The sequence below is a fragment of the Neodiprion fabricii genome, chromosome 6, assembly GCF_021155785.1.
Source record: "Neodiprion fabricii isolate iyNeoFabr1 chromosome 6, iyNeoFabr1.1, whole genome shotgun sequence".
Classification (NCBI taxonomy): domain Eukaryota; kingdom Metazoa; phylum Arthropoda; class Insecta; order Hymenoptera; family Diprionidae; genus Neodiprion; species Neodiprion fabricii.
Genome location: NC_060244.1, coordinates 16,513,550 through 16,541,474, shown reverse-complemented (window position 1 = coordinate 16,541,474; position 27,925 = coordinate 16,513,550). Strand labels below are relative to the sequence as shown.

At 41.8% G+C, this 27,925-nt stretch overlaps 2 protein-coding genes across 6 annotated transcripts in view; one reads left to right on the top strand and one right to left on the bottom strand.

The window, feature by feature from the left end:
• LOC124184912 (protein groucho-like) overlaps positions 1 to 18,513 on the top strand; it is a 66,384-nt gene extending 47,871 nt beyond the window's left edge. For 3 of the 5 annotated variants that reach the window (XM_046575117.1, XM_046575118.1, XM_046575121.1), the window contains 6 exons: positions 6,543 to 6,825; positions 10,718 to 10,743; positions 15,923 to 16,066; positions 16,383 to 16,921; positions 17,047 to 17,926; positions 18,019 to 18,513. In XM_046575117.1, the coding sequence (XP_046431073.1) occupies positions 6,543 to 6,825; positions 10,718 to 10,743; positions 15,923 to 16,066; positions 16,383 to 16,921; positions 17,047 to 17,926; positions 18,019 to 18,126 (1,980 nt within the window). In that variant the 3' untranslated portion in view covers positions 18,127 to 18,513. The remainder of the gene's footprint in view (positions 1 to 6,542; positions 6,826 to 10,717; positions 10,744 to 15,922; positions 16,067 to 16,382; positions 16,922 to 17,046; positions 17,927 to 18,018) is intronic. The other 2 variants (XM_046575119.1, XM_046575120.1) reach the window with 2 other exon arrangements.
• LOC124184990 (fasciculation and elongation protein zeta-2-like) overlaps positions 1 to 27,925 on the bottom strand; it is a 467,596-nt gene that overhangs the window by 188,721 nt on the left and 250,950 nt on the right. The window lies entirely within an intron of this gene.

Here is a 27,925-nt window from a genome sequence, read left to right as displayed (position 1 = left end):
TGTCGAAGTATTTCGGAAAGATCGCCAGAACCAGAGTCACGCATCCGATATTTCGATAGGGGACGGGGGACATTGGTGCTGGGTAGCGAATAAGATGTTTCAGAATTTTTTTTTTTTTTTTGTTATTTTTGAGTATCGACGGCACCAAGCGAGGAGTCGGTGACGATTCAGCGATTTTGTGGAACGGCGAACAGCGACGATCTCGAAGAAAGGATGTCGAGGCTGCGGAGGGGGAGTCAACGAAGATCCCCGCATCGTTGGAAACCAAGGCGGATGCGATTCCCGCCGGTGGCCGCCGAGCCGCAGCCTCTGCCCACATTTTCCTCGCCATCGGCCGATCACCGGACTTGCGAAGGATCGACTAGGTCGAGATTTCGAAGGAATGGGGCGCGTTCTTGCGGTGGTGGTGGTGGTAGCGTTGCTTAATTTCCTGCGACCGAATTTTAACAGTAACGAAGTAACGGCTTGCCATTTTGGATTTGCGATATCGATACTTGCTCGAAATTCTTTTACCGATCTTCTTGCTTGGTGGCCGCAATCTCCCCGAATCTCGCGTTGTCGAGTAGAGAAAATTTTGCTTAGTAAAACATTTCGAGCAGAGTCACGGTTCCGAATTGAGTAATTTTTTTTGTAAAGTAATACTCAAACTCCGTTGTACAGGGTCAAATCGCGGTATCGTGTTTTTTTCAGTGTCGCCTCTCGGGTAGGTCGCTAATTGCCGCAACTGATTGTGAGTGTTCGTAATAGCGAATGGACCATTTAGTAATTTTGAAAAAGTTTCGAATTTGGATGCGTCGAGTTGAGTCTGAGTTTGGGATTTATGTGAGGATTTATGATAAAAGGTTACGGTTACGATTTGAGTTTTAGTCGTATCGATTTAGTTAGCGATCACGATAAGTATTTTGTTGCGGCGAATTTCAGAAATGTTGATATGCAAGTGAGTTTACGATCGAGTTTAGGTTGTGTTAAGTCAATTAATTTTGTTCTGTTTGAGTTTGAGTAAACATTAGGGTTTCGACTAATTTCGGTTCAGGTTTCATTTTGGTTTGAGACTAAGTTAAGTTTAATTTCTAGTCTAGTTTCGCTTGAGGTTTCGATTACGGTTCCGTTCTGCCAGATTACAGTTTGAGAATAATGTTTAGCTTAGTTTTTTCAAGTCACCTCGTGGCTTGCGTCGTCGCTCCGAGCCGAATAATGATTGAGGATGCCATCTGGTCGGTGGCGTGTTTGGCACGCCGATAAGAATTATTTGCAAGTTTTGTACTCGTGGCGATTATTGTGTTCTGTTACCTTTAATTTTAGAATTCAGAATGTAGTTGAGATTTTGAGAATTTTTCAGATTAAGTCTAGTTTTAGTTGGCGAACGAGAAAGCTCGATGAATTAAGAATTGGTTCAATTTTCGATTAATTTTCTTATTCTTGCCGTGTTCACGGATCCTTTGTTACTTTGTTTTTGACTCTCGAAGAGCGAATTTTGGATTATTTTATTTTCTTTCGTGCTGTATCGCTTCTGTTGTACAAAATATATGATTTTTATTTTATTTTTCAAAATGGTGTGTCGTTATCGAGTCTCTCTCTTTATCCAAAAATACGCCTCCCCTATCCGTGGTACTGACAATGAACTACCGAGGATATCAGCAGAGGATTAGCAAAGATAAAGATTTCAAGGCTTGTTGATCACGCCACGCACCCAACAATATCTTTCATCGCAAGGTGCCAATTCGTTATGCTCACGGTAAGTTCTTGGTCAGTTTTCCGGGTGGCCGAATGCACTAAAAATCCGGCGTCACAATATATTCTATATATATTAGGGTGGTCCTTATTTAGGGTGTCGACGAAGTATTTCCCACTCGCCAAAACAACTTCAAATAATTCAAAATCACTTGTCTAATTTTTTCAGATTTGTACCTCAAATCTAAAATAGTCCGCTTTGTGATCGAAGTTTCTTGTGGAAATAACATGGGAAAAACTTTTTCTCTGTATATATTTCATTGCGAGAGTATTAATGTTTCAAAAAATTTGTAACTGCAAGGTCTTAGTGGGCATTAGTGCTACTATCTGGAAAAAATACATATCATCATGCCGGGCAATCTAGACGAATTGCTCTTCTAAATAAAATGAACGTCAGGTTTCGAGGTCGTGCAATTCGTCGAGATTGTTCTGTAGAGTTCAGGTAAAAATCGGAAGAAATGAAGCAATTGTTTTTGAATTATTTAAAGTTTTTTTAGGGAAGTAGGGTGGAAAAAATTCATGTACGTATACGTATATATTTAAATGTCACGTGGAACGGGCGTTAATTAACATTTTCGTACTTCGCACCTACAGTCAGGGTGCACGTTGTTCCCGCATTAATCAGCGACGTCCGAAAGCACACTGTAATAACTACACTATTGGATTATTTTACACGACGTGACGGCACAGAGGCGTGTATAATAATGCAATGTCGATGGGTTGCCGAGTAAAACGGCAATAACGTATTCCTATAATTGTGACGCTGATGCATACATTTCGAACTTAAAAACTATTACCTGCGATCTTTAACATCATCACGGAAAAAGTATGGAAAATTGATGTTTTGTATTATTCATAATAACGTTTTTTTTTCTTTCGGTTTTAATATTAATTTTTTTGCTCGTCTTATATCGTTGCGAGTATTACGCCAAAGTATTATCACTGTTTCGAACAACCGATCAATGAATTATTGTTAATCATCAGAAACTTCGTATATTTCTTCAATTTTTTTTTTGTAAGCCCTGATTTTACATTTCGTATTTATTCAAGAATTTTGAAACCTGGGAAAGAAAGTTTATTTGCAAAGAATAAGAATAATCCAGAAAAAAACTTAAACATTGCTCTGATCTGAAATCGCCTAATATGCATGTACAATGTGCATGTAGTTACGGCTTCTTATCCAAGCCATTGAACCTTCGTGGTCACTGTTATTTTTCGTCCCATTAGAAATACATTCGTTTCTGGGGTCTTATGGAGCCGGTATATCCGCGGAGATTTAATGGGCCCTAATTTTTCAGTTTCCCGTATTCGGCAAACTCCACCGATTATTCTAACGATTTACGGGATCAAACGAAAGACATCATCTTCAACGTAGACGTGCCTTAGGTATAATATAAATCTGGACGTATATTTTGTGTCGATACATCTGCGTGCAATGCAAGTTCCCCTCACCGTATGTGACATATTAACGGTTTGTCCGAGGGGTTAATCGTTTGTGAAATCTGGTGTGTGCCCCTTTCTGAATCTTTGAAATCCCTTAAAATCTATGAAATCATTTGAGATCCTTTGAAAATTTATGAAATTCTTGAAATCTTTGTAGTGGAGACCGATGCTAGTTGTCCCATTTTTTGACTCTCTGATTTATAGAATTTTTTAAAATAAAAATTTCATTCAATTTGGACATGGGCACTATAGATGCATTCTTTGCGCACCGAAAGAAAATTCGTGTTTATCGAATTATCGAATCGGTTTCCCGAAATTTCAAAAAAAAAAAAAAAAAAAATAGTGGAGTCCCAAGTATTTTGAATGACGACAACTAGTAAAAAATGATGAATAATTTGTTTTTCTCACCATTGTTTTTTGATTTTATATTGATGTGAGACACTTGGGTTTTCAATGTATATTTTTAAGCAATAATTCTTTCCTCCATTGTATTTTTTCCTGGAAACCACATTAAAATACATCAAATAGTCGAACTAGACTCCAAAAACCCCAAAAACTATGAAAAATTTTACTCAGACTTCAAAAAACTCGAAAAACTTAATCCGGATTTAGAAAACCATGGAAAACTCGAAATTCATGGTTTTCTAAATCCGGATTACCGTTGGTGATTTTATTTAAAAATTTGAATATCTTACTGACCCGCTATTCAAACATCAAAAAAAAAATATATATATACAATGAAAGCTGCAAGAATCACCTTTCCGAACCTGACTGCGAAATATTCCAACGCAGCCATTAAAATGAAAAAAAAAACATATTTAGAAGATGGGAAATAATTACTTATTCTGTCCAATTTCAGTTTTCTCAATCACTGCGAGGCCGCATATGATGTAATAATCTAGTTAACAACATTCATTTGTTTCAAACATTGAACTTCAACTTCAATTTATAACACCGCTCGTACCGATATCCAGCGGCGGAGATAATACATAATACCTGAGAGAAAATTTTAGTTCCGGTTACCACTCAGTCCTTAACTATTTTCATTTTTTACCAAAATGGAAAAATATAGTTTTAGGTACAAAATGAAAATTAGTTCTGTAGCTGTTACCAGAAAGTCGAGTATACGTTACTATTATTTCTCATTACGATCACTGTTACTATATGTTCTTGCAACTGTTACGAAAATTTAATGCTTGTGCAACTATAAATTGACTTTAAAGCCTTGTTTAACTAAAAAAGTAGAGTAAACCTCACAAACTGATTTTGCGTTGCAGTTACCAAAAAAGGGTCGACAATAGCGCAAAATGGTAACGCGTACCTCATTTTTCGCAATTCCAACGATATTCAAACAGTTTTTTTTAACGATACCTATTTTACTGAATTTTTCTACATACTATAACAAATGAAATTTTTCTCAGTGTATAAGCCTTGTGACAACGAGGCCCGGCTCCCCGAATGAAATTGTTTATAATCATTTAAAATCTTTACAATCGTTTGGAATCCTTAAAATTTCGTGAAATTTCGTGAAATCTTTTGAAATCTTTCGAAATCCTGGAATCAGGCCGAGTATACCGCAATTGATGAATTATTAACCCCTCGCGTCTGTCTAGTATTTGCGTTGATTCGCTTTAACGATATTAATTATTTGGTCCAATTAATGATTATGGCAAGAACAGCCCCCCCCCCCCCCCCCCCCCCCCCCCACCTCCTCGCCGTTGTTCCGCGGATGGATACAACGAGCAGTATGCCAGGTCGTTCCTCGGCTGTGTCACGCATTCGCACGTAATACACACGGTGGTTTTTTCGCTTCTCTTTTTACCGTAGCCTCTCTGTTTCAACACGCAGTGAACCGGGACGATTACTCACCGCGAATAAATCACCCGTATACTCGATCGAGCGTAAAATTTCATAGTTTTTGCTCTCATCCGTATATCGATAAACTTGCAAGGGAACACAAAAAGGCATTGGTAATAAAAGAAGATACAAAATTGTGTCACGCCGAGTTCTAGTCAATTGCCCCAACGGAATATTACCGGTATAATTTTCCACGTCTGTGTTAAAAATACGTGCGACAATGATTGGAAGTCTTCTACGCTAAAAAAAGTTCAGGAAAAATGTACTTTCTACGGGTCTTTTGGTATCCGGTAATCTGTCGAATATACACAGAGTGATTTTCAATAGGCAAAAAAGTGAGAAAAAAAACGAATCGAACAAAAAATCAATCCGAGTAAAAAAGTAAAAGTAAAACTACTGTTACAAATCGAATTCCGCGCGTTAGACATTCGCGCCTTGATTAATCGAACGCAGACGAGGTTGCGTCTATGTATTTTGGTGAATTGTACTTAAAATTAATTGAACCATCGAATCAATGTTCTAAGTGCGAGTATGGGGCTCTTGATTTTTGTGCAGATGTAATTAATCGAGTGTACAAATTATTAGGAGGGTGTAGTTATTTTAAGGGCGTGCCCTAATCGATTTCAACGTTGACGTATATATATTTAAATAACAATGTCTGCGTATCTTAAACGCTAAAGTGGATTAACAGCCCCGTTCTATACGCAATTCTGAACAAAAACACTTCAATACATTGTCATTTGGGTCAGAAATAAAGAAATGGCATGAAATCGACGAATTTACTATTGCTTTTTCGTAGAATCGATGCTATTTCTTTATTTCTGCGGCAAATGAAAATGTATTGGAGTGCTTTTGTTCAGAATTGCGTATAGAATGGGGCTGTTAAGTCCTTTTTCGCGTTCGAGATATGTTGTTGTCGATATTTGGAGATTTATACGTGAAATTCGAAATCCACCAGGGCATCCCCTTAACGTCAGCGTAACTGTGCGCATTTTCAGCGAATATCCTTAATTAGTTGGAAAATGATGGTCTTTCTCGCCAAGTTTCGTTACGTTAACATTACCAACTGCAACCTCATAAATTATTAACGTCAACACAAATCTGATCAGTTGGATTAATTATACAACCGTCAATACACTTTGCGTAACCTGTTTATTGTCAGTTTTTCATTATTTTCGAAAAGATTCATTTAGCCCCCTGTTTCAAATCTACGAGAGGGATCCATTCAAGTTTTCTCTATTTTCCATAAAACACTCATTCACCGTCCATAATAACCTTGTAGTACTTCGATAATCCCGACTGTCAGAAATGATATGTCGCAATTTCAACCCTTTGTGAAATCCACGTTACGTAAACTATCTGAAAGGTATATGAAGTGTATAATAAAGGTATAAGTTCGCTAAAAATTAGCGAATTTTCAAGCAGTCTAAGTAATTTTTTAGCTTCTTAGATATTAACTGACGATGAAATCCGCCCGCCTTCTGTGACTTATTTGAAACAACGCTTTTCAGCAACAGAGGCCCGACATTCCCAGACTTCTTCAGCAAATGCAGGCCCAGCAATTGCCTCCCAGTGCAGCGATGGGACCTCACCCCGGATTGCCTGGGCTTCCCGGCCTCGGCCCGGGTCCGGGAATCCCCGTGCCAACTTCCGCCTCAGCCGCTCTGCTCCAGGGTTTGGGTCTGCCTCCGGTGGCCGGAGCGGCGCCTGGGGGAAGCGGCGGTCACCCTCTCTCCATCCTTGGGAAGTCCGATCATCATCGAGGACAGCCAGACGATATGAAGAGCAACGGTGGTAAGTTGTTTCTTCTCCATTTATTCATTTCTAGGCAGAGTTTCTCCTGTTGTGAATGTCGAATCGAGTTACCTCTGCTGGAGCTAGAAACGAAATTGGAACCAAAATTCCTCACTTTCACTTGTCGACAATGTTCGAAAGTCGTGGGAACAATCCAGTGAAAATTGATTTCATTTTTGAAAATGACTTGATATTATGTCGTTTTGAAAAGAATTTGTGACGGTGTTTAAGTATATTTATGAGCGCATTATGTCAATTGGTAAGATTTTATGTAGAACTTTATTCACAGTTCCAACGGTCTGATTTTTGAAAACTTGGCCTATCGAGATTGCAGCGTTTTTACGAAGTAGATAAAAAAAAAAAGATGAAAACGTTGCTTGTTGAGAAATTACAAAAACAAGCTGAGGCGAGTTTTCAATCACCCGTGTTCACTTACCTACAACGTATCGGTATACGTAATCCGGGATTTGGTACGGATCGCAAAGCCTAACGAGGGAAGCGAAAGCTTGAAAAAATTCATCTACAGTTATTGCATACAAGTTTCTTGAGTACAAGTTTATTTGATATAAGGCAAAAAACGCTTTACCGCTAATCGCGATAGATAATCGTAACAGCGCTTAGATAGGGAAAAAATAACGAGACAGTTGGTGGAAAACATCAAATTGTATGTATAATCTCGTTTTTCAAACAGAGCGTTGTATCATGTTTCTTACATTTCAGCATCGCTGATTGTGAACGAAAATACAAGCGTGCGTCTCTCTCAAGGTATAAATCTTAACTTCGCCTACGGCATTATCGCCTACCTAACTAACTAACTGTGTAACACTTTATCTCTCTTGAATCGGTAAATTAAGATTAATGAATTATGAGGTGAGAAAATAGTATAATTCAGTTTTTCACGTTGGACCCTATGCACTGTCAGAAAATTCACGGTGTCAATAAAAGTCCACACCGATTAGTGTAAAATTAAAACCACAAAATGATGTGGACTTCTGTAGAATATTTTCGCATTTCTAACATTGTGATATTATTGACAAATGTCGTTTCTCCACGGAGCAAAAGAACAACGCAAGTACTGTTTTTAGAATTGACCATGAACCTGATTATTCTTTTGAATTCACGGGTGTATCGGGGCTTCAATATAATCTGTCATTTACCGAAGTTGGAACGAAATTGAAGAGTCTCCCTGAAAATCGATTTAGTAGCTAATTAATTGTTAAAATTAACCAATGTACTCAGGTCAGATTGCCGATTGCAGATGCCGATTTCCCGCTGAATTTAATTAGTGCTTCGTTTTCGACGTCCATGCTTCAATGAGAATTATTTACCGTTCTCGACTATTCGCATGACCAAGGTTATTATATTCCGTAATGCATTAAAGACGACGTAAGATTCTACTTGAACGTTCAAAGATCTAATCATTTATCATCGCGTGACCAAAAAAAAAAATTAATCAGCAATTGAAAATATGAGTTTGGTACAAAGTCATCGGTTGTTATTTAATTATTTCGCTTACGTTAGTTTGATTTTTGAGTCACTCGTATGTTCAATACAAGTGTAGGTACACAGTGAAATTGATCGTACCACGAGTAATACAAGGCCAAGAGAAAGTTTAGTATGTAAATAAAGCTGTATATACGATTTTATAGCTTTAATTAACTGTAAACCGTATAATAAATGAAAATTTAAGTACTTTATAACTTCGTGAAAAAAAAATTTAATGTGACTCCATACTGTGTGGGAAAATACTTAATTCCTTTGTACTGGAACAACGCGACGTCCCTTTGTAAGTTGTAAAAATAATGAAAATATGACGAATATCTAGAATTTGGATACTCAGAATGACCACGAGATGGAATATTGCTCTACTCGCATGGCCAACTTATTACAGGTTCGCCAGATGGCGCTTCGATCTGATTGGTTCTTCGAAGCTTCTACGTTACGTTGAGTACAGGTACCAAAATGAACCAAAGTATAGTTTACGTGACGCACAATATCGTTCTGGCATACCTTGGTTCTTATACCAGTGGATCGCCAAAAAATGCCTTACATAAATGTGCCCCAGTTTAAAAATGTTCCTCCGGTAATAATTACAATAATCGCATAGGTGTTGACTTTTGCTGTATTTAAAGATACCCACGCACGCAATGACTGCCGATCCATATCAATAGTTTCAATTTCAAACTCTCAAGACGGATTGCCCGCTTAAACCACTTCGCATTAAACACCCCTAAGCCACGTTACTTCGGAGCTGCGAAGGCTCGTTATCCTGGATGAATAAAGGGGATGCCTGCCGCCGAGACGACGCTTCGCATTCCTTGGACGTCCCGGAAGAGCGAGATGCTTCCAGAGAAGCGTCGCGCCAAGTGGCGGGTAGACAGGCACTTCTTCTTGGGCTCGGGAACGCGGGACGTAACACGTACAAACCTCTGATCATACCGTACGAAGGGCACGGAATACCTCGCGCAATTCGAGGACGGGCTTCTCTCCGAATCCGAGGAATGTCACCAATCAGTGAAGCTTTAGAGCCTTGCGCCAGCAGCTAGCTCTGGATCCCAGAAGCTGCTGTACCTCCACGTGTTCTTCCATCGGTGCAGAGAAATCCACCCCGCGTATCTGGTATTTCACACGACATTGAGAAGATCCGTGGACGAACACGTGGCGCCTGTGTGATACTCGACGATCGCGTTGAAACCAAATTTCATCCTTCGACTTATCGTTCGATTGTTATTTCCCTCTGATCAGAGATTGCGAATCAAAAAGCCTTACTAGGCCGATCCTGGTTAGTGTTTATGTTTTTTTTCTTGTTTCTGCCGGCAATGTTCACGAGATACTTCGACATTAACTTTATGCTACGCTGTGTCAATTTGCAACGTATTTTTCACTTGTTCTTGTTGAACATAAACAGGAGCCAAGAAAAAAAACAACTTAAATAAACTGGTTACTCGTCTTTAGATTTGCATTAGATTGCGTGTATGAGAATCACACCAAAGGGTGAAGTGGCAGTGGGGCGGATGAAGATATATAAATAAAAAATATAATAAAAATTGTTTTTCGTCGAGGCGGGATTTGTTTGAAGCTAACATTAAAATCGTATATTTACAATTTCAACAACATGCATCATCGGCCGACGGAATTATTACACGTCGTACGAATCGTCGGTTAAAAATTGGCGACGAGGGTGTGAGGTGCGCAAATGAATCGCCCGTGGTAAAATAGAATCCAGGCAATGCGAGGCCGGCTGGATACTGGATATAGATATATAATGTAGGTATATAGGTTATATGTAACGATCTGCGACAGCCTTCAGTCCGGCTCACCGGTGATCGTCCATCCGGCTGTTCCAACCCCCGGCCGTGGGGTCGAGAAATGCATTAAATGAATATACACACTAGTTTGTTTGCAAAATATCCAAACAATATCCCGTTTCAGAGTGTATATTACGTTTTATATTCCACCCTTCACAGTTCCGCCCCCGTTCCATCCACCCTCCCCAGCGCCGTTCGCGACCCCATCCACGAGAAATATGCCCTGTTATGAAATATAAATATGCATGAATGCAATCGCCGGGGAACGAGGCATGGCCGATGTATGCTCAATGTTATTGACATTTTGTACGAGCCGTGCGTCCGTACCCGGTAGGTGTAGCTTGTATACGTATTAGACACGCTCGCAAGCCTAGTGTTCTCTCTAAAATGTCGCCCCTCTCACCCTGCCGGCGAACACAACGCAAAACACGCCCGAATAACTAGGCATTGGTCAATTTAAATACTCGTTGAATATACGCACGAAAGTTACCCACGCAATATAATTATTCTACATCGATGCGCGTTGTACTCTGTCATTTAGCGCCTCGTTTTATATTAATGTTTCTTTTTCATTTCTGTTACAGGAATGAGTTCTGCCGAGGAGAGACACGTGAGTATATACCACAATTATTGATTGCTTGTGTAAACAATAGTTGCGACTGGCAAGTGTTAGAATAGCGAGAGAAACGGAGAGAGACGGACGTAATTTTTTTGGGGGGGATTTTTTTTATTCGTCAATTTGTCAATTTTTTTTTTTTTTTTTTTTTTTAAGCTTCGTCCGTATACGCTCGTATCGAGAAAACTGCGGTGAGCTTCACGTGCCCGTGACTTCGACTGCTAAATAAAAAAATTATTTCTCGTAGAGGGTTACAAAGCTTCCTATAAACACGACGAATAACTCCACCCTTTCGTAATTTGTTAGATCAAGTACCGTATACTTGCAATTTTTCGGAAAATTATATCTATATAATTCATTTATACAGATCGACGTTTAACACTTTTTTCCATTCGATTAATCCACGAAGTAGAATACAACGTAATATTCGGAATTGTGATTGAGCAGAAAATTACTCCCAAATCGGTGTAAAGCCGCTAGATGCTGCGGAGATCTGATTTTTAGCCGCTGTTGCCGCTGCCGAATACCATTTTTCCTCCTAGACGGCAGTAAAATAAATAAAATAAATAAATAAATCAGAAATGAAAAGCCTTATAATTCTAAATACACGATTCTGCAGATGTAGTTCTATTGTAGGTACGTGAAGCAAAGTAGCAGTAGACAATAAGATGGTGAATTTCCCGAGGCTTTGCCGCAAACAAACCTTGGCGTCTTTTGTTAGAGCTAACGCAGCCCTTTTCTCATAGTACAAATCCCTCGCTTCGTACGAAAATATTGCTCCTCTTTTCTCCGGGGTTTTACCAGCCTTTTCAGCGATAGCCACAGACGGATCACCCATACCGATTCCCCTGTAATATATAAAATTCGATACGATACGAATTTTCTTAAAGGGAAGGAGAGGAATCCGCCTGGTTAAATATTTACTGTCGTTTTATTTCCTAAAAAAAAAAAAAAAACGGATTGTCAATGATTTGAAAAGAGAAGTGTGATCGAAACGAAAAAAAAAAATTACACTTTTTTGACAAATATTCTAATGTCTTTTTCAACAAATTTTTTGTGAAAATATTTTTTATGCATCCGATAAATGCTTTTTTGACAAAGTTCTGAAACTCTTACACCAGGTTTCAACTCACGGGGTTATCTACAACGAGCCAATCATCATACTGCAAACTGATAATTCGTTTATTTTCGTCTACCTATCATCGACGAGACATCGTCAACGGACTGAAATAGGTTTCAGAAATCCTGAAAGCCGACTGTAACGAATCGCGTACTTTGCTCACCGGCGTACCGTGTATAAAATGCTGAAAGTTCGTCCTCGTGCTCAAAGTTGTCACAGCAGGATTTCGTACAGAAAAGCAAGTTCTAATTGCATGCAACATATGTATACATAGAGTACATCCAAACGACACAGAACTCACGCTGGAATCTTGCGCAGGATCTTTTTCAATCTGTTACCAATCTTAACGGTCTTGCTCAGACCTTCCTTGGCGTTATTCTCATCATATTTCACGTTGGCAATTGGTCTGTCATTTCGGTGCTGCGCGATCAAAGGTTTGATCTTTGGCTGCTCGGCAATGTCTGATGCGTGGTTTGCCGGGACCGTAACCGTTCTCTCAGCGGCAGCTGATTTACGTTTTAACTTGCATCGTACGACATGACTCGGGACTTTGGCAAGCACTGGCTTACCGCTGCAAAAATTTTAATTCAGTTATCTATCTCCGCTCGCTCGCATTTTTCATACTTCCGGCAAAACGTCACAATCTTTACGGTTATGCACAATTACAGTTTACTATTTCTCGGAGTGCATCTCGCGGCAATAGCTTCGGCCGGTGGTGTCCTCGGATCCGTGGTGGCCATGCGGCCGAAATTATTATTCAAATTATGATCGAGAATTATTAGCTTGTTTCCAAAGCATCATTACGAATTTTACTTCATCGCGAATGAATTTTTATTTTCGTCGAATCTCAGATGTTTCATATCAAGTCTTTGGTTCTGTGGTAACCTTCGTGACAGTCGCCGAATGTTCAGCTGTATATACATGTATATGTGTAATATTGTATACGTTTTATGAAATATAACTTGCAATCGAAGCAACGCGACACCTGGTTTTAATTTCTCGAAGCGGTAATTAGGCAGAATCATACCAGAAGTTTAACCGAGCAGATATCCATCTGTATAACGATGTACCAAATTAACCGTACACCGCCTACAATGAGACCGAGCCTCGTAGCTCGCCGCATAGCTTTACGAGGTAATGGGTTATCGGTACGGTGGAATTCATCGTCATCATCTCCGCTGCCGCCGCCGTCCGAACCAGGCCGAAATAAACGTGGATCGATTTGGCCCAGTCACGACTTGGTTACAAATGGTACAAGGGACTCTATAGATAGTCTCGTGATCTATCCATTACCGGGCCTACAGCTTCAATCTCTATAATCGAACGAGAACAAATAGAGGCCGCGGTATATAAAATAAAAAAAAAAAAAATTAAGTAAAAAGTAAAGAAGAATGGGAATAGGGGACGGGAACGGTCGGGGACGGGGGGGAAGAAAAACCCGGGGCGCAACTTCTATAGGGACCTCGGAGCGAACAGAGGAGACCAGAGAGGGTCGGAGGAAAGAGATCACGGACAGAAATCGGGGAGTGAGAGGAAGGCAGAGGAGACGGGGAGAGAAGATAGGTAGGTATTACGGGTTAGCGTCCTCGTCTGTGATCACCTCGAGACCGCGTCCCGCCCCCGACCGCCCTCTCATTCTGTCCTCTCGTCCATAGCATGCCTCTTCTTCCATCTCTTCTCTCCTCTCCTCTCCTCTCCTCTCCTCTCCTATCCTCTTCATCTACTCGACGGCTCATCTCTGCCCTTCGTATTATATACAGGCAGGAAGGCTCTTCTGCACCCTGTAATCATTGTTGCCTCTCCCAGGACCCTTCCTTCAGTCGGCGCACATAGGCATTCTGTATTTTTATCACTATCAACACCCACGTATTACACACCGACACGAAGACACGCACCTGACGCGAGTGCCGCGGTATCCGCTGTGTCTACATGCGGACATTCCGAGCTCCATTATCGTCCTCCGTTACATGGTTCAGGCTCTGGTTTCGCCGGGTTCGTCCGCGCGTTGGTTGGGTCGGTTGGTTAATTGAAAAAAAGCGCGAACGTCGGTACGTCTACGTGTCGGATGCCCTTTGAACCCCTCGACCTCTGCACTCTGCTTGACACTGCCGCGGAGACGTGCTAACCTCTCCGCTCTGCTACGACTCTATCCTCCGCATGAGACTTTTTAACTTCCGTGGATACACACGGGTACACGATAAGAACAACTTCGTTGTTGAATTGGAAAGTAATTCTCTACGGCAAATGATGTAGTTTGCCTTACTTACATATGCAGATTTATGTGAACATTGTCGGGTTGCGGAATTATTTTGTACTCTTTGCGTTTTGTCGATCATATAATCATTTTAAAATTGAGGAAAATCTTGGAAATCTTGCGATATCACATTAAAGGCTGAACCTTACGAATACGGCTAGATTTTTGCTTTTCAATTGACATCCAGGGTCATTGGTATACATGGAACTGCATCTAGAAAGATCTACATATTTAAATTGTATAAGTAATATCTTCGACGAACTTTCATGCTTCACTCGCACACGATTATGAGAAGTCTTGCTCGTATGTATGCGGATGCAGAGAAACCGTGAAACGAAACAAAGATCGAATTTAGCGAACGTCGTGCCGTGGGTGGAATTTCCGAATCCCATTAAGCAATTGCCGAGGTTTGAGGTTGGGTCGAGTCAAGTCCAGTTGAGAGCATGAAGGCACGATGCGGCGAATAAATCGTAGACGTTTTACGGAGTTCGCGGAACGCGTGAGCCAATCAGTGTCTGATCCCATCGGATCGACGGACGTAAGCTGCGAGCCGTTAAAGCCTTAGCGCGTTTACTCACCTGAGTTTTTATCGGTACCCACACCTGCGCGTCTTCCTGTACGTACCCGCCTGCTTCCAGCACCATGGACAACAGTCACGGGGCAGTAGCGCAATAAATCTTATGAGCAGGCAATTAAATCGTAATTGGCACAGGCAAACGCGCGCATTAAACCTTCCCGGTTTCAGCCTACCGATACCGCAGTAATAATATCGATATGGTGTTGATATTTCAGAGAATATATCGACGGTCTGAGATACCATCGGAATTTCGAATCGTTCTTTTGAATCTTTATGGATAACAGTCAAGAGGATATACGACTCTCTATACTCCTAGAAAAAGTGGAGTTCTTTTAACGCGTGCGTGTCTGTTGCAGGGAAGCAAAAAAACCACGGAAAAGTAATTACAAATAAAGTAGTTTTTCTACGATATGCCGTGAGACCCCTTCTCGTGGATCTACCTACTAAAAATAATCGAGCCTTTTGCAACGTTTGCAACAATATGTAAGGCATTTCAAATTGGATTGAACGATTTTTAAAACTTGTCCGAAGCTAGGATTTCACTTAATGAAACAAGTTTCACTTTTATTCGCATTTACAAAAATTAATCCTTGACACGGAAAAATGAGAATTATCACACGGCAGCTATGAATCTAAACCTCCTCAACGAAGGGATCTTGTAAATTTTCTCAGTTTTCAAATCCATTATTTTTGCTCAAAACCAAAATCTAATTTCATGTATACATATGATTTCACGTTTTCTAAGAAATAAGATTGGCACTAATTGTTGTCTTTTAGGTAAGTCATTTCGCACGAACTCTTAATATCTGGCACTTGGAATGTCCAAAGCTTTCGAACGTTCTCTGCGTTACAACAGTGATCAAACTAATGACTCTCCCAAAAAATGTACTTGGATTCGAGCAGTGTTGATAGCATTGTTTGAAAGCGACAGAGGCTAAAACATCATCTCTTAGCAATTTTATATATATATATATATATATATAAAAAAAAAAGCAACAACTCTTAAGATCGCCTCCTTAAGTAACACGCCAACGCGTGTACTTCACGGTATAAAACACTTTCACCAGTGTCCATAAACGCGTCTTGATGACAAGATCATGTATAAACACTGTTGGACTCGCGCCTTGTCGTGGGTATAATAATATCGCCGAAGTAGTTTAGTACATAGACGCTGTTCAAAAAGCCACTTCTCGAAAGCATAGATGCGTCTCATGTGTTTTAGAGAAGTTCCATATCGCCTGGGGACAAGTACAGTCGGCCCAGGAGTCCACCTGACCAGCATCATTCCCACCACTCTCAGAACCACCACGAGCACCAGATGCACGTTAAGAAGATGAAGAAGGAACAAGAAAAAGACATGGCCCACGTACGTATACACCATTATTCTTACCGCGACGAGTCCTTTCCCTTCCCTTCTCTCCCATCCTCTTCTTCCCACCTCCCGTCCTTGCCAACTACCTGAGAGTACCTGTATGTAGAACCTATAATACCAGGGCCTAGTTGACATTCCCTCCGGCCAACTTCATTGTTTAAACTACCGTGCCAAGATCGCATCGGATGTCGTCGCATCGTCGCGACGAAGACAGAGTAGAACCAACGTACCGCACACAGATCACGTCCACACTTCTGCTTCTTATGCACGGCGCATCCTCATATCCGATTTCTGTATTTCCGTTCTGCAGCAGAGTGACGGTGAAAAGAGTGACCAGGACCTGGTGGTCGATGACGCTAGCGAAGGTCCCGTCAGCCCAGCAGTAAACGGCACGTCTTCGCCGCGAGAAAATGGTCTCGACAAAATCGGCTCGTCCTCGGTCCCGATGGGCGGCCAGGTGAAGAAGGAGGCCCCACCGCACTCGCCGAGGAGCGGTACGAGCAGCAACGCCAGCACACCGTCGGCCAAGAAAATGGACGACAGAGAGAAGACCACGACACCGATATCGAAACCTATGACCCCAACCTCCGGCTCGGGCGGCGGATCGAAACCCTCTGGATCGGGGAAAATGATGCAGGGACCGCCGTCCGGAGTTCCCGGCGCTTATCCCCCGCACTATCCACCAGGACCGCCGCCTCATCACCTTCCCCCGACCGCTCAGCATCCCCACGTCGACATGCTGGGGTACAACGGGTATGCGGCGCCCAGACCGCCACCGCAGCAGCTCTACGATCCTCACGGGGGAATGCGAGCGCCGATGGGATCGTTGGGAGTGCCTGGTGGCAAGCCGTGAGTATATTTGAATATTTCCCAGTCCTGGTTTCCCTCGGTGGTCGGTGCCGCGTGCGCGGTATTCGAGTCTTCCTTTAGGTGGAGGGATTCTCTCTTGATGCGGAGTCGGATGATTTTTTTAGGGCGTACAGTTTCCACGTTTCCAGTGAGGGTCAGATGCAGCCGGTCCCTTTTCCCCCGGACGCCTTGATCGGTCCCGGCATACCTAGGCATGCGCGTCAGATAAACACTCTGACGCACGGTGAGGTCGTATGCGCCGTGACGATATCGAATCCCACCAAGTACGTCTACACCGGAGGCAAGGGGTGCGTCAAGGTCTGGGACATCGGGCAGGGTGGTAGCGGAAACGTGAAGCCCGTCTCGCAGCTCGACTGCCTTCAGAGGGACAACTACATCAGATCGGTGAAGCTCCTACCGGATGGTCGGACTTTGATAGTCGGCGGGGAGGCGAGTCAGCTCAGCATATGGGACCTGGCGAGTCCCACGCCCCGCATCAAGGCCGAGCTCACCTCGTCAGCACCGGCCTGTTACGCATTGGCTATCTCCCCGGACTCCAAGGTCTGCTTCAGCTGCTGCAGCGACGGAAACATCGCGGTCTGGGACCTCCAAAACCAGACGCTTGTCCGACAGTTCCAAGGACACACGGACGGCGCTTCGTGCATTGATATATCCGCCGATGGTTCGAAGCTCTGGACCGGAGGTCTCGACAACACCGTCAGATCCTGGGACCTCCGAGAAGGCAGGCAACTCCAGCAGCACGACTTTACGTCCCAGATATTCTCCCTGGGATACTGTCCAACCGGGGAGTGGCTCGCCGTTGGTATGGAGAATTCTAACGTCGAAGTCCTCCACGCAACAAAACCCGACAAGTATCAGTTGCACCTTCACGAGTCCTGCGTCCTGTCACTCAGATTTGCTTCCTGCGGGAAGTGGTTTGTCTCCACTGGAAAAGACAACCTTCTGAATGCCTGGCGTACGCCCTACGGAGCGTCCATCTTTCAGGTAAGTTGACGGAAGTTAGAATTACTGTGATTTTTTTTTCTTTCGTCCGCTAACCAGTTTTCTAATCTTACGGGATTCTACATTTTCTACAGTCTAAGGAATCCTCGTCGGTGTTGAGCTGTGACATTTCCGCCGACGATAAGTACATCGTTACAGGATCCGGTGACAAGAAAGCGACGGTCTACGAAGTGATGTACTGAACCCAAGTATTCCCTTGCCCACTATAGCATGCATACTTGAAAAAAAAGAAGAAAAATCTATGAATAACAGGTGAAAGAAAGAAATCCTTCCAGCAAGATCTCAAGATGTCCGAGTCTATTGTAAATACACTATTAGTTATACATACTAATACAACACTTATACATATATACATGGATATAAATACTATTATTAATACAACTTGACGTTACATATGTATATTTTGTATATAAATTACATCATACATGCTATCATATTTTTCTACTCCGCGGAGGTAAATTCGAAGTGTAAATATTTGTTTACGTCATACTCATACGTCTGGACAGAACAATGAAAATGATGAGAATAATGATTGTGATCATGATATGAATAATAAAAATAGTAATAATGACGATAAGAATTATTGAAAAATTTTATCTCCCATTACTACTCCTCGTCCTGATATTTTACAGTACAACTCTTACTCCAGATACTAAAATTTTCGGCCTTGAACTATTGCAAAAAGTAACATTTCAGAATTTATTAATCAAATTGAGGATTTCGCAACCAGAAATATAGGATTGCAAAAATCCTAGAAAGTACAGAGCTTGGATAGATTCCGACACGTTCGATATCCCTAGGAACCTTACTACCCACGGTGTTGAATGAGCACCGCTTGCATTGCTGGCCATCCGCCGCAGACTTTTTTTTGTTTTCTGCTCAGCCCTAAGCGCGCAGCCGGTAGCGCAAATGGTGCTCATCCAACACCGTGGGTCGTAAAATTCCTAGGGATCTCGAATCTATCTAATTCTTTTTACACTAGTTTTTGAAGCCTACTGAAAAACATTACTTCAAATTTGCATCGCGACCTTTGCAAAATAGTTTTAGCTCTGTTCGGTAAAATTTTAGCTATTTTGTAGGCCAGCGAACGAAACGTGAATTAGGAACTGAGTATAATTATTGCCATAATCGTCTTTGACATAAAAATAGTGCTTCACAACCAGTGGCATTGCAAAGACTCGTACAGGCGTAATGGGATTGTAAGTGTGTCAATGACTGCCATGTTTATTCTGTAACCAACGTTTCAAGCAGCGAGCCAAATAATTCCTAAACATATCTTTCGTAGCTTCGGCTAGTTTTAAACTTCGGGTATTTGTCGCTAAATATTTGTAACTTGAAAATTATTTCTGCACAACAGGCTGCAGGATAAAAAGATTTTGATATTACAAAATTCGTTTGGAATAATATACTCGCGTAAGCAGTTATCATCTTATTTCATCTGGTTCGAAACGGTGCGATTCACTATTGAACGTAACCCTAGTCTAGTCTCACTTCCGAAGATAAAACCCTCCCATTTTTATCCCTCGTGTGAACGCCGTGTAGCTCTAGACTAAATTGTCTTCTATTGGGGCAATCAGGAGGTCAAACGAAACCCATCAACCACCGAAGACAACTGCGCACAGCGTATCGTCACAGCAGTATCAGCAGCCTGCGGCAGAGTTCCCTGCGGATACAGACTTGTAATCTTTTCTGCGATTTGGGATCGTATATTGGAGAAAGCAATTAGAGCGAATCGATTATATTTATTTTGATTTCGCCGCTCGGCTTTGAATATAGAGGAACCAATCAGAGCAAATCGCATATTGGCGCAGGACTCTAGATCTTCGAAGGATTGATATTCTGCGAGTATGCTAACGGTGTCACATCACGGGCTGCGTATACGTAAGTAAAATACGATACATATAGACAGGAGTATGTGTATATATATATATATATATATATATATATATATATATATATGTATACATAGGAATGTAGATTAGAATTATAATTAGTAATGTCGTGCATGCACGCCGCCAGTTCGCGCATTCAATGGAAGGTTCATCACCATCGCAGCGTGTGTATATATATGTATTATGCATATATTCCTGTTATAACGCCGGTTAGCGGATACGAACATATACATACGAACGCTTTGCATATGCGCCTCTCCACTCCACCCCGTCAGCTTTATTGCCTGCGCCGCGCGTATTTGCATGATAATAATAATGATAATAAAGAGAATGATGATAATAATATGCGTGCGAAGCGTACATACATTTACGATAGACGTATGCACACTATATCTATCTACAAGCATAGTGGATGCCGCGTGTTTTGAATATCATACCCCCGGCTGAATATGCCTATTATTAGTTGTTACCGCTAATTTGACAGGTACAAGAGTGAAAGAGAAAGAAGGAGAGAGAAACTTCCACAAAATACGTACGTACAAGTAACAATTACGTTATTACCGCTCGTCGTCTTCCATACGCACGCACACGTGTTACATACGATATATACGCTCAATGTTACCCGGGCTTTGGATTTCTGTCGCCATCTTTTGATTGTTGGTTTTCTACATTTCGGGTTATTCTCACTGTCTATTCTTATTCCGAATCTCTTGACGCTCAAATCGCGAAGATTGGTGTAACGTCTTTCCATGAATGTTCTAATCTTTAAGGCTGACGCCGACTAGACCGCGGCGGACGGCGGCGGACGGCGGCGAAATTTTCGCTCATACAGTTATCCATATAGGTGTTCACACTAGACGGCGGCGGACCGCGGCAATTTTTCGCGAGTTCCAGGTTGGGAATATTTCGGCGGTGCGCCGCGCATCGCCGTCGTCTAGTGTGAACACCCGACCGATGCCGAAATTCATCCCAAGTATAAAAATAGGGAAACCTGCGTTACTTTGATGTAAATGGTTATGGTTTACAAGGATTCTTTTCATTCTCTCCGCTGTTCTTGCGAAAAATAAATGTATTCATTTTTACATCTTAAATAAATCCTACGGATATTAAATAAATGTTACGCAAGTAATTACTTCATTTTTAAAGAAATTTAAGTAAATGTGAGTTTTAGAACAACAAGTTATGATCAACGGATTATTTTATGTAAAAAATTTATTTTTTTCTCATTGTTCGGGTATGATGCTGATTTCATGAAGACTGTTTTTTATTTTGCGTATTACTTTTTATGCATAAGAAATGAGAGAGTATATTTTGAGCTAAAATTTATTTCATTTTTACTATACATATATTATATGTATAATAGGGTGTTTCAAAATAAAAAAATTTACGATTTTCCAACGAGCCACACCCGAAATAGTTTAGGTAGAAACAAAAATTCTGGCGAAAGATGAGCATTGTCGGTTGATTTTTAATCCTTTTTTCCTTTTTATCGAATTTATGATGGACAATTGTTAGTAATTTTTTTTCGTGTTAAACACTTCTTCATCTGAGCTATCCATAATGAGTAATCAAGAAGTAGTGGCAAATATGCATGATTATTTATTGTGTGCCCATGACGACTGAGACAAATCGTGGTCATCAGATAATTGATAAATATCTCTTTTTCGTAGAAACAGTATCGGCGGGTGGTCACGCGACTATAGTGGGCGCATCTCAGGGTAACTGCGCCGCGGTCCGCCGCGGTGCAGTGGGTGTCAGCCTTAACTTTTGAAATGTCCTACCATTTCCGAACACCTCCAACCATCCTATTTACCTATATTACTAGATTAGCTATTATATGAAAAGAGAAGAATTATTCACTTCGAAATGGGATTCTATTCGACGCGCGCTCGATGTATTCCATAACATTAGTATTCCTAATTATTTCAACAACTTTTCATTTGCTCTCTCGATCTTGAATTTTCGTAGGCATATAACCAAAACGCTGTTCTAGCTAGTCGAGAGTGAAGTATCTACGTTGGGTAGAGAAGCAAAATTGTTTTTCGAAAAGTATTCGGATGGAAAAAAATTCAGAGTAACTGTAATACATCACGGATGCGCTAATTTTGAACGAGATGAAATGGATGCTTCGTATATGAGATAGTATTTAACGCTGCGTAATGATTTAAAGACCTAAAAAGGTGATAGGAAGAGAAAGAACGAAGCTTCTTAACACTTCGAGTGTATTTTAACACACATTTGAAAGATACGAGCAAAATTTTTCATCATCCAACTGCCGCAGAACGGCAGCGTTATCGGCTGACCCGTTAAGTAAAGGATATATCTTCAGTCAACGGCTGACCATCGAAGGGCCTGGCCGCTTGAGTCTGGAATCGGCAGGACAGATAAGGTGTGTATTTCTTGTATGAAATGTGAACACTAGAATCATTATACATCATATCATATCATCATACATCATACATCATACATCGTACATCATACATCATACATCATCATACCTAGTATTACAGTTCGAAACCAAAGTTTGAATTTTCGGATGTTCGGAAAGTTACGTCACCAATCTAAAATCGGCTAGCCGAGTTCCTCAGTCGGGTAACAACCGCGCAGTAGAGCGGACGGTTGAGAGTCGCGCTCCGCAAACTTCGAGTACCGGGTTCTCAACCTCCCGGATCCCGCGCTTCGGGTCCGCTACGCGGTGAAACTCGACTTCCAGGATAAGCGCTCCGTGGTTCCTGGTTCACGTTTACAATAAATTATTTCAATTCGTTTTTCGCGCAAGCTGAAATTCAGTAGCTGTCGGTGCGCTAATAAAATTTCTCGACTTCCAGGATAAGCGCTCCGTGGTTCCTGGTTCATGTTTACAATAAATTATTTCAATTCGTTTTTCGCGCAAGCTGAAATTCAGTAGCTGTCGGTGCGCTAATAAAATTTCTCGACTTCCAGGATAAGCGCTCCGTGGTTCCTGGTTCACGTTTACAATAAATTATTTCAATTCGTTTTTCGCGCAAGCTGAAATTCAGTAGCTGTCGGTGCGCTAATAAAATTTCTCGACTTCCAGGATAACCGCTCCGTGGTTTCTGGTTCATGTTTACAATAAATTATTTCAATTCGTTTTTCGCGCAAGCTGAAATTCAGTAGCTGTCGGTGCGCTAATAAAATTTCTCGACTTCCAGGATAAGCGCTCCGTGGTTCCTGGTTCACGTTTACAATAAATTATTTCAATTCGTTTCTCGCGCAAGCTGAAATTCAGTAGCTGTCAGTCCGCTAATAAAATTTCTCGACTTCCAGGATAAGCGCTCCGTGGTTCCTGGTTCACGTTTACAATAAATTATTTCAATTCGTTTTTCGCGCAAGCTGAAATTCAGTAGCTGTCGGTGCGCTAATAAAATTTCTTGACTTCCAGGATAAGCGCTCCGTGGTTCCTGGTTCACGTTTACAATAAATTATTTCAATTCGTTTTTCGCGCAAGCTGAAATTCAGTAGCTGTCGGTGCGCTAATAAAATTTCTCGACTTCCAGGATAAGCGCTCCGTGGTTCCTGGTTCACGTTTACAATAAATTATTTCAATTCGTTTCTCGCGCAAGCTGAAATTCAGTAGCTGTCAGTCCGCTAATAAAATTTCTCGACTTCCAGGATAAGCGCTCCGTGGTTCCTGGTTCACGTTTACAATAAATTATTTCAATTCGTTTTTCGCGCAAGCTGAAATTCAGTAGCTGTCGGTGCGCTAATAAAATTTCTCGACTTCCAGGATAAGCGCTCCGTGGTTCCTGGTTCACGTTTACAATAAATTATTTCAATTCGTTTTTCGCGCAAGCTGAAATTCAGTAGCTGTCGGTGCGCTAATAAAATTTCTCGACTTCCAGGATAACCGCTCCGTGGTTTCTGGTTCATGTTTACAATAAATTATATCAATTCGTTTTTCGCGCAAGCTGAAATTCAGTAGCTGTCGGTGCGCTAATAAAATTTCTCGACTTCCAGGATAAGCGCTCCGTGGTTCCTGGTTCACGTTTACAATAAATTATTTCAATTCGTTTTTCGCGCACGCCCAAATTCAGTAGCTGTCGGTGCGCTAATAAAATTTCTCGACTTCCAGGATAAGCGCTCCGTGGTTCCTGGTTCACGTTTACAATAAATTATTGCAATTCGTTTTTCGCGCAAGCTGAAATTCAGTAGCTGTCGGTGCGCTAATAAAATTTCTCGACTTCCAGGATAAGCGCTCCGTGGTTCCTGGTTCACGTTTACAATAAATTATTTCAATTCGTTTTTCGCGCAAGCTGAAATTCAGTAGCTGTCAGTCCGCTAATAAAATTTCTCGACTTTCAGGATAAGCGCTCCGTGGTTCCTGGTTCACGTTTACAATAAATTATTTCAATTCGTTTTTCGCGCAACCCCAAATTCGGTAGCTGTCAGTACGCTAATAAAATTTCTGTAACTTTACAATCTTCTCATAATCTTTCTGGTAGATAATATCGATAAAAAAATTATATCAAAACTTACACATTATTTTTGATTTGTTCTCATGCTGAAAATATTTATTAGTATTCGTGCTATAACTCGAGGTGGTTGGCGGTGGTCGGAGGTGGACGAGGAGGAGGACGAGGAGGACGAGGATTTGTGCTGGGTGAGTAAAACACTTTTATAATATTTGATGGCAATTGTAATTGTATTTCATCTGAAATATTACAAACTTGTCACGTTTACAATAAATTATTTCAATTCATTTTTCGTGCAAGCACATATTCAGTAGCTATGAATAATCTTATACAATTTATTATATTATTAATTAATTAATTAATATTCTTATAATATTTGATGGCAATTGTAATTATATTTCATCTGAAATATTACAAACTTGTCACGTTTACAATAAATTATTTCAATTCATTTTTCGTGCAAGCACATATTCAGTAGCTATGAATAATCTTAAACAATTTATTACATTATTAATGAATTGATTAATTACATTAATCCTTACACAATATTTTTATATGTTCCTATACTAAAAATATTCATTACTATTCCAGGTATTACCCCAGGTGGTCGGAGCTGGACGAGGAGGAGGACCAGGTGGACGAGGAGGAGGACGAGGTGGACGAGGAGCAGGCGGGGTGGGTCGTGGGAGAGGACCTCTCCTCTCCTCAGAGGAGGGGAGGGGGAGGGGCAGGGAAGGGCGCGGTGGGCGGGGAGGGGGAAGGGACGGGAAGGGAAGGGACGGGAAGGGAGGGGAAGGGAAGGGGCACGGAGGGGGGGTGGAGGGAGGGGGGGTGGGAGGGAGGGAGGGAGGGCGGGCGGGCGGGCGGGATGGGAAGGGAAGGGATGGGGCGGGGGGGGGGGGGGGGGGGGAGGGGGGAGGGAGGGAGGGAGGGAGGGCGGGCGTGTAGGGGGGCGGTACTACTCTATGAACTCTAACGGGCTTGCATCGACATCAGTCCTCCACTCTCTCCCTCCCGCCCACCCTCCCGCCCGCCCGCCCGCCCACCCTTCCTCCCTCCCCCTCCCCCCCCCGCCCCATCCCTTCCCTTCCCTTCCCTTCCCTTCCCTTCCCTTCCCGTCCCTTCCCGTCCCTTCCGCCTCCCCGCCCACCTCTCCCCCTTCCCTGCCCCTCCCCCTCCCCTCCTCTGAGGAGAGGCGAGGTCCTCTCCCACAACCCACCCCGCCTGCTCCTCGTCCACCTCGTCCTCCTCCTCGTCCACCTGGTCCTCCTCCTCGTCCGGCTCCGACCACCTGGGGTAATACCTGGAATAGTAATGAATATTTTTAGTATAGGAACATATCAAAAATATTGTGTAAGGATTAATGTAATTAATCAATTGATTAATAATGTAATAAATTGTATAAGATTATTCATAGCTACTGAATATGTGCTTGCGCGAAAAACGAATTGAAATAATTTATTGTAAACGTGAATCAGGAACCACGGAGCGCTTATCCTGGAAGTCGAGAAATTTTATTAGCGCACCGACAGCTACTGAATTTCAGCTTGCGCGAAAAACGAATTGAAATAATTTATTGTAAACGTGAATCAGGAACCACGGAGCGCTTATCCTGGAAGTCGAGAAATTTTATTAGCGCACCGACAGCTACTGAATTTCAGCTTGCGCGAAAAACGAATTGAAATAATTTATTGTAAACGTGAACCAGGAACCACGGAGCGCTTATCCTGGAAGTCGAGAAATTTTATTGGCGGACTGACAGCTACTGAATTTCAGTTTGCGCGAAAAACGAATTGAAATAATTTATTGTAAACGTGAACCAGGAACCACGGAGCGCTTATCCTGGAAGTCGAGAAATTTTATTAGCGCACCGACAGCTACTGAATTTAAGCTTGCGCGAAAAACGAATTGAAATAATTTATTGTAAACATGAACCAGAAACCACGGAGCGGTTATCCTGGAAGTCGAGAAATTTTATTAGCGCACCGACAGCTACTGAATTTCAGCTTGCGCGAAAAACGAATTGAAATAATTTATTGTAAACGTGAACCAGGAACCACGGAGCGCTTATCCTGGAAGTCGAGAAATTTTATTAGCGCACCGACAGCTACTGAATTTGGGCGTGCGCGAAAAACGAATTGAAATAATTTATTGTAAACGTGAACCAGGAACCACGGAGCGCTTATCCTGGAAGTCAAGAAATTTTATTAGCGCACCGACAGCTACTGAATTTCAGCTTGCGCGAAAAACGAATTGAAATAATTTATTGTAAACGTGAACCAGGAACCACGGAGCGCTTATCCTGGAAGTCGAGAAATTTTATTAGCGGACTGACAGCTACTGAATTTCAGCTTGCGCGAAAAACGAATTGAAATAATTTATTGTAAACATGAACCAGAAACCACGGAGCGGTTATCCTGGAAGTCGAGAAATTTTATTAGCGCACCGACAGCTACTGAATTTGGGCGTGCGCGAAGAACGAATTGAAATAATTTATTGTAAACGTGAACCAGGAACCACGGAGCGCTTATCCTGGAAGTCAAGAAATTTTATTAGCGCACCGACAGCTACTGAATTTCAGCTTGCGCGAAAAACGAATTGAAATAATTTATTGTAAACGTGAACCAGGAACCACGGAGCGCTTATCCTGGAAGTCGAGAAATTTTATTAGCGGACTGACAGCTACTGAATTTCAGCTTGCGCGAAAAACGAATTGAAATAATTTATTGTAAACGTGAACCAGGAACCACGGAGCGCTTATCCTGGAAGTCAAGAAATTTTATTAGCGCACCGACAGCTACTGAATTTCAGCTTGCGCGAAAAACGAATTGAAATAATTTATTGTAAACGTGAACCAGGAACCACGGAGCGCTTATCCTGGAAGTCGAGAAATTTTATTAGCGCACCGACAGCTACTGAATTTCAGCTTGCGCGAAAAACGAATTGAAATAATTTATTGTAAACATGAACCAGAAACCACGGAGCGGTTATCCTGGAAGTCGAGAAATTTTATTAGCGCACCGACAGCTACTGAATTTCAGCTTGCGCGAAAAACGAATTGAAATAATTTATTGTAAACATGAACCAGAAACCACGGAGCGGTTATCCTGGAAGTCGAGAAATTTTATTAGCGCACCGACAGCTACTGAATTTCAGCTTGCGCGAAAAACGAATTGAAATAATTTATTGTAAACGTGAACCAGGAACCACGGAGCGCTTATCCTGGAAGTCGAGAAATTTTATTAGCGCACCGACAGCTACTGAATTTAAGCTTGCGCGAAAAACGAATTGAAATAATTTATTGTAAACGTGAACCAGGAACCACGGAGCGCATATCCTGGAAGTCGAGAAATTTTATTAGCGCACCTACAGCTACTGAATTTCAGCTTGCGCGAAAAACGAATTGAAATAATTTATTGTAAACATGAACCAGAAACCACGGAGCGGTTATCCTGGAAGTCGAGAAATTTTATTAGCGCACCGACAGCTACTGAATTTGGGCGTGCGCGAAAAACGAATTGAAATAATTTATTGTAAACGTGAACCAGGAACCACGGAGCGCATATCCTGGAAGTCAAGAAATTTTATTAGCGCACCGACAGCTACTGAATTTCAGCTTGCGCGAAAAACGAATTGAAATAATTTTCTGTAAACGT